Source organism: Ammodytes marinus (genome assembly GCF_949987685.1).
Source record: "Ammodytes marinus genome assembly, chromosome: 15".
NCBI classification, from domain to species: Eukaryota; Metazoa; Chordata; class Actinopteri; order Uranoscopiformes; family Ammodytidae; genus Ammodytes; species Ammodytes marinus.
In genome coordinates this window covers 938449-945948 of record NC_137219.1, presented here as the reverse complement: position 1 = coordinate 945948, position 7500 = coordinate 938449, and the positions used below count along the sequence as shown (strand labels likewise).

The 7500-nt window shown below is 37.9% G+C and overlaps 1 protein-coding gene across 1 annotated transcript in view; it reads left to right on the top strand.

Moving 5' to 3' along the window:
- sptbn5 (spectrin, beta, non-erythrocytic 5) overlaps nt 1–7500 on the top strand; it is a gene marked incomplete at both ends in the record, with an annotated part of 83093 nt that overhangs the window by 71226 nt on the left and 4367 nt on the right. Inside the window, 7 exons of the mRNA XM_080042174.1 lie at nt 259–366; nt 1143–1406; nt 2103–2834; nt 3633–3824; nt 4550–4765; nt 5520–5591; nt 6527–6610. Of these exons, the coding sequence (XP_079898300.1) occupies nt 259–366; nt 1143–1406; nt 2103–2834; nt 3633–3824; nt 4550–4765; nt 5520–5591; nt 6527–6610 (1668 nt within the window). The remainder of the gene's footprint in view (nt 1–258; nt 367–1142; nt 1407–2102; nt 2835–3632; nt 3825–4549; nt 4766–5519; nt 5592–6526; nt 6611–7500) is intronic.

Sequence of the window (7500 nt, the reverse complement as noted above, 5' to 3'; positions counted from 1 at the left end):
GTTGTTTGTTTAATAATAATAATAATAATAATAATAATAATAATAATAATAATTGATAGGTTTTATATAGCGCTTTATTGCCTAGGCACTCAAAGACGCTTTACAGGGTTTAAGAGTTGTTTTAATTTATTTGTTTACTTTTTTTTAAACATATTATATTTTACAGTTTATATTTTATAAATAAACTATAACTTTATATATAATATACTGTATATATTATATATATTTATTTTATAGTGTATTCCATTTTCCCTTCAGGATTCTGTATCAGATGTGATGGAGCTGTTAAAGCGCCAGGAGGACCTGGAGGCCATGATCCAGGCTCAGAGCGACCGCTTCATAACACTGCAGGAGAAGAAGACACAGGTGGGCTGACAGACAGACAGACAGACAGACAGACAGACAGACAGACAGAGGCACAGACAGGCAGACAGACAGACAGACAGACAGGCAGACAGACACACACACAGACAGACAGACAGACAGACACACAGACAGACAGACACGCAGACAGACAGACAGACACACGTACGTTAAGTTACCTTACTAGCTTCATAACACTGCAGGAGAAGAAGACAGGTGGGCAGACAGACAGAGGGCACAGACAGACAGACAGACAGGCAGACAGACAGACACGCAGACAGACAGACAGACATACGTACGTTAAGTTACCTTACTAGCTTCATAACACTGCAGGAGAAGAAGACAGGTGGGCAGACAGACAGAGGGCACAGACAGACAGACAGACAGACAGACAGACAGACAGACAGACAGACAGACAGACAGACAGACAGACAGAGGCACAGCATAGTGGATAGAGCGTGTACCATATTGGCTCCGGCCTTCGTTGCAGTGGTCGCGGGTTCGAATCCGACCCGTGGACCTTTACTGCAGGTCATCCCCCCCCCTCTCTCTCTCCCTCTCTCTCTCTCTCTCTGTCTCCCCATTTCAACTCTGTACTGTCTAATAAAGCTCTCTCTCTCTCTCTCTCTCTCTCTCTCTCTCTGTCTCCCCATTTCAACTCTGTACTGTCTAATAAAGCTTGAACATCCCAAAAAATGTATCTTAAAAAAAAAAGATGGTATATCCGTATCAAACTCAATTTTCTTCTAAAAATCTGAGTATTTTCTTGATCTTTTCAGCGGGAGAAGAGGCTGAATCTCCGCGGTAAAGACAAGATGGACGCTGCAGACAGAAAGCCTCCCGTCAGAGTTTCATCTTTACGGAGAAAACCGTCCGATCCAAAAACTCCAACAAGGATTTTAACATCAAGAGAAATCAGCAGCAAGACAGACCGGAAGACACCCGGTTATACAGCCTATGCTAATGCTACAGCTAATGCTACAGCTAATGCTACATCACCCCCATCCAGCCCGACTACACAACATGACAAGGACTCAAAGACTGTAAGTACAGTACCTTTACATATTTTATTTTTTTCTAATTTGTTAATTTTCAATTTTTTTATTTAATTTATTTTTTTATCTTTTATTTTTTTTTAAATTTTTTACACATATTATTTATTTTTTTTTAATTTAAATTTTAAATGATAATTTTTTTTTATTTTTTTATTTTTTTTAAAATAATTTGGACATTGTCTATTACTCGTCACAATTACTATTAATTACCGTACACACCTTTTACACATTCCAGTATTTCTAATTTTTAATAAAAAAAATTATTTTATTTATTTAAAAAAAATCATATATATATATATATATTTTTTTTAACATGACAAGGACTCAGACTGTAAGTATCTTTACATATTTCAATATTTCTATTTTTTTTTATCTAATTTATCTTTTATTTAAAAAAAAATTATATATATTTTAAATTTTTTAAATTTTAATTTAAATTTTTAATTTATTTAATTTTTTATTTTTTTGACAATTTGGACATTGTCTATTACTCGTCACTATTACTATTAATTACCGTACACACCTTTTACACATTTCAGTATTTTTATAAAAAAAAAGGCAAATTCATCCCATGCTTAATTCTAATTGTTAATTAATTTTACTTTCACAATTACAATGTGTACACCGTCTATTGCTGCTCACTATTACTGTTAATAACACTTTTCTTTTTGAAATTCATTGCAGAATCGCTTTGGTGCCGGTAGGAAGAAATGGGATGTCGAGGAAGAGGAAACTGCCCCGATTTCTTTCACTCAAAAATCGGACAAGAAAAGGACCAGTTATACCACCTCTGAAGATGCTACTAACAGAGCTAATGCTACATCCACACCTAGCCCGACTAAACAACTCGATTTGGACTCAAAAAATCGCTTTAGTGCCAGTAAAAAGACATGGGAGGCTGAAGAAGAAGCTCCTTATAGTCCCAAATCCTGGAGAAGTCGACAAGAACGCCCTAAATCACCTAAAATCTCTGATGAAATGGACAAGAAATTGACCAGTTATACCACCTCTGAAGATGCTAATACTACAGCTAATGCTACACCCACACCCAGCCCGACTAAACAGCACGATTTGGACTCAAAAAATCGCTTTAGTGCCAGTAAAAAGACATGGGAGGCTGAAGAAGAAGCTCCTTATAGTCCCAAATCCTGGAAAAGTCGTTTAGAACGCCCTAAATCACCTAAAATCTCTGTTTCTACGGACAAAATTGACAAGAAAACCACCAGTTATACCACCTCTGAAGATGCTAATACTACAGCTAATGCTACACCCACACCTAGCCCTCGAAAACAACAAAATTTGGACTCAAATAATCGATTTAGTGCGAGCAGAAAGACGTGGGAAGTTGAAGAAACGACTTCTGCTAGTCCAACCAGCAACTCATCGATCACACCGGCTTCAGAGCGTGGAGAAAAGGTAAGATTTAATAAGTTTATACTTTTTACTACTTCATTTTGTGTGACTTAAAGCTGGGGTGGAGGATTTGGGGAGAAAATAGCAGTTGGGATAGAGATTCGAATCCAAATACCTCAACCGCTCCACTTGTTCTCTTTGGTCCCTCCCCTATGGTCCCTCCCTGACACGCTCTACACCAACAAAGTCGTGCCAAAGTGAATGGACAGTCCCAACAGCCAATAAGAACAGAGAATCTGATTTTAATTTTTTTTTTTTTTTAGAATCGGAGCCTCGTTCTGATTGGTCAAAGTGTACAGATCATGTTAACTTTGACCAATCAGAAATCATATACCCCAGGTTTAAGGCCTTTGCACACCGGACACGTCGCGAAGAAACGGCACGAAAATGCGAATAATTTGGAATGTGATTTTTGACCCGTCTCACTATCGGACTAGCAAAATGAAGTCGCTGATATGGAAGCTTGAATTGACTCGATATACATTCAACAATAATTATTAACGGGCGAATTAATCGAGATGCTGGTTTATCGAATTCTGTATATGTTGTAATATGCTTCTTTTTTTTTATTATTTGTGAACTAATTTAAAAAAACAAACAATTGTGCGATATTCTTGTCTTTTTGCTTGTTTTATTTTTTTATTTACTTTTTTTAATTTACTTATTAAATGTAATATTATTTTTTTAATTTTTAATTTTTTTTATTTAATTTTTTCATATATATATATTTTTTTTTAAATCGTATTAACACGTCTGAAATAAATGTATTAATTAATTAATTTATTAATTCAACGTCCTCAGTCGACTCCTGAAGAGATCCCTGGTCCCAGATCCAAACCTCCTCTGGCTCCAAAGCCCAGACGTCGCTCTGCTCTGTACGGAAGCCGCTCTGAGTCTCTCGACGAATCAGAGAAGCCCGTTACACCACCTGACTCTCCTCCTCCAATCAGAGGGCTCGCTGCTCCCACTCAGCCACCACCACCACCACCGCAGGTCAGTCAGGATTTTTTGAAATAATTATTTTACTTTTTTTTATCATTCATTTTATTCATTTGTAACAAAGTTTGAAGGTGTACAACACAATATATATCATCTGTCAATAACAACATATATAGTAGTTTTGTCTCCTCTACTTATATTGTAATTTGTTTGGAAATGTTAAATTTATTAAAAATGAGTATAACTGACATACAAAAAGTAACCCAAGCCCCCAGGTTTCAGTCAATAAATAAGATGTTTTATTAATATTATTACTAACATCTAATATACTATTAAAAAGAGCTACATTAGGCTACACATCTTTTACAAGCACATTTAATTTAATTTTAAAAATATTTTTGAGGGATGAAAAAATTAACGTTATCAGCAAATACCCAGAAAAATGATCAAGATATTACTTTTTGTCAATATCGCAAATCCTAGTACACAGTCATTTTAATTTGCATGTGAACCATGTTAAGCACTTTTTAATGGCCTGTTTTAAATAGTGCTATATAAAGTAAAATGTATTTAAATAATATTTTTATATAGTTTTTCTTAATGCCTTTGTCATGGGTATACGCTCACCCAGGAACAACAGCTAGTATGGTAAAAAAAACACTACCGCTTTTGTCCAAAGGGGGGCGCTAGAATTAATACAAAGTTCCTCGGAGCACCTTTTAAAATGTACTATATAAATTAAAAATATAAATAAAAATGTACTTTCTTATTACTTTTAGGTCGCAGTAAGATCCTCACTAGCGATGACAGAGGTCCATTCTCTGCCTGATCGCCCGGATTCTCCTGAACATTCTACACCACCGACTGCTGCACCAATCACAGAGCAGGATTCTGAGTCAGCTGACGTCGCTCAGCCAATGACAGAGCTCCATCCGTCTCCCACACAGAAACACAGGGAGATAGAAGATACTGGCCTTACAAGCTCCACACAGGAGGTAGAATCCAGTAAATTTTTTTTTTTTTCAACAAAATCTTTATTGAGTTTTGATTATACCTACAAAAATTTGAACACGAAAAAAATATGTGCTGTGTCTGAAATCGCGCACTTACGTAAGTGCACTTACATTGAGTGCACTTTATTATCCCTACAGTACACTTACTTATAGACGCAGTGCTCTCATTTCTACAGTGTACTGTCCAAACTGCCGTCGCGCACCTTCCGGAAATGACTTTGCATTTTGACGGTTCTTCTTCGGTGGTATTTTTTTCTGCTTGCGTTACCGATAGCCAAAACAGGCACATTAGTCGCGGAAAAACTAAAACAATATATAATTTAACTTTTGTAGAACGCGTCCGTCTCCACGGTTGCTTCAAGCTCCTCTATTTTGATTAGAATGTTCCGTCCTCTCCGTTACGTAGGCAAGATGGCGGCCGTTGAGTGTGGAAAGTGTCCATCGCTCCACACTCAAGTTTTAGACCGTTTTGAGTGCACGACAGAGGAACTTACAGTGCACTGCATTTTGGCACACTCTCCGGTTTTGCGCAAAGTGCACTCAACAAAGTAAGTGTAAGTACAGAAGTGCGCGATTTCAGACACAACCATGCTTTTTGCGCTGTTATGTGTACGGGAACTTTTCTGCAATTGGATACGGGGATTTTTTATTTTTTTTTATCGAATTTCGGTATTTATTTTTATATATATTATATATATTAAATACTGAAAGCTGATTGGTTCTCTGGTCTTATTAGGTCACAGCCTCTCAGCCAATCAAAATGGAGGGAACGCTGCAGATCAAACTGAAGCAACAAGGAGGAAACAAGGTGAGAATTTACAGAAGGTTTGGTCTGTAAGGTAAGGTAAGGTAACTTTATTTGTACCCGAGGGTAGATTTGGTTGCAGTTAAAAAGAATTGGCTGCTTACACACACAGACAACATTAACAACATCGACAGACAGTGACATAAAAGTGACAACAGTGCTCCAGACATAGGAACATGGAATAAAAGCTAAATACTGAATACAGGCCATCATGGCAGATACAAAAAACAAGGTCAGAATAAATAAATAAATAAATAGATGAAGAAGGCCGTACAGTCCATTTAATAAGTTAGTGTGTAGCTTAATTACTATTTAATGTTTTGACAGCTGAGGGAACAAAACTGCCTCTGTATCTTTTTGTTTTGCAGGCAGGCATTTTGTGTGTGTACTGTGTGTGTGCTGAAAAAAGCCCAATGTTAATACACAGCCTAGGCTCTGTAAACTGGTATGTAAACAGAGGGGCCACTGGAGCTAGCAACATATCAGTTTACAGAGCCTAGGCTGTGTATTAACACTAGATTATTTTTTAAGCGCACACAGGAGGAGATATTAACAGATATTCCAACGTTCTCAAGAATCGCAGACACAAGGGGCGCCCTTAGCTCAGTTGGTAGGGCGTCCCCCCCCCCCCATGGGCCTCGGCCAGCAGCGGACCCGGGTTCGATTCCAGCCCGCGGTCGTTCTCTGCATGTCACTCCCCTCTCTGCCCCATTTCAACTCTGTCTCTACGCTATCAATAAAGCAGAAAAATGCCAAAAAAAATATCTTAAAAAAATAAAAAATAATCAGACACCACCTTTTTAAACGTCCTGACTACATAGTTTTATACATTTTTCTAATGTTTGGTTCAAAATGTATTATCTCTATATTTATTATCTGTGTATTTATTATCTGTATATGTATTATCAGTGTATTTCTTTTGCTTGTTGCTGCTGCAGACCCTGGATCACTGGGAGGAAGTGTTGGCGATTCTAGAAGGAGAAACTTTCAGTCTGTTCAAAGATCGAGACGCTGCTAAAGAGGTAATGCTGAAATAACTACACTTTCATTTAATAATAATAATAATAATAATAATTGATAGGTTTTATATAGCGCTTTATTGCCTAGGCACTCAAAGACGCTTTACATTTCCTGGTTCAATTCGTTCACACACAGTCATACCGGTGGTGGTAAACTACGAGAGTAGCCACAGCTGCCCTGGGGCAGACTGACGGAAGCGTGGCTGCCATTCAGCGCCAACGGCCCCTCAGACCACCACCTCAAACATACAGCAGTCATACACATTCACACCAGGCAAGGTGGGTGAAGTGTCTTGCCCAAGGACACAACAACCATGACACAGGTGGCCGGGCGGGGATTGAACCAACAACCCTTGGATCGTTGGCCAACTCGCTTAACCACCTGAGCCACAGTCGCCCCAATTTACTTCTTAACCTTTATTTCTACAGGTATATCCCATTGAGTCCGAAGACTCTTTTGCCAGGGAGACCTGTTCCCATTTACACGTTACCATTCACACACACATTCATACACCGATAGCAGCAGCTAACTATCGACATTCACACGAGGCAAGGTGGGTGAAGTGTCTTGCCCAAGGACACAACAACTATGACACAGGTGGCAGGGCGGGGATCGAACCTCCAACCCTTTAATCATCGGCCGACCCGCTCTACCAACTGAGACACAGTCGCCCCATTTACTGATGAGTTAAAACAATAAATAATAGTCCATGAAAGTGAGTTCAAAAAAGAAAGAAATAGTCCAAACACACATTCAAAAGTCTATTGACTAGTAATTTGTGGGTCTTTTTTTGTTAGTTTTTCTTGTTGTTCCAGTAAATATTTTTTTTTTAAATTAACATTAATAAAAACAGTATAATTCAGACACCGTATGTATTATTTAAAAAGGAAAT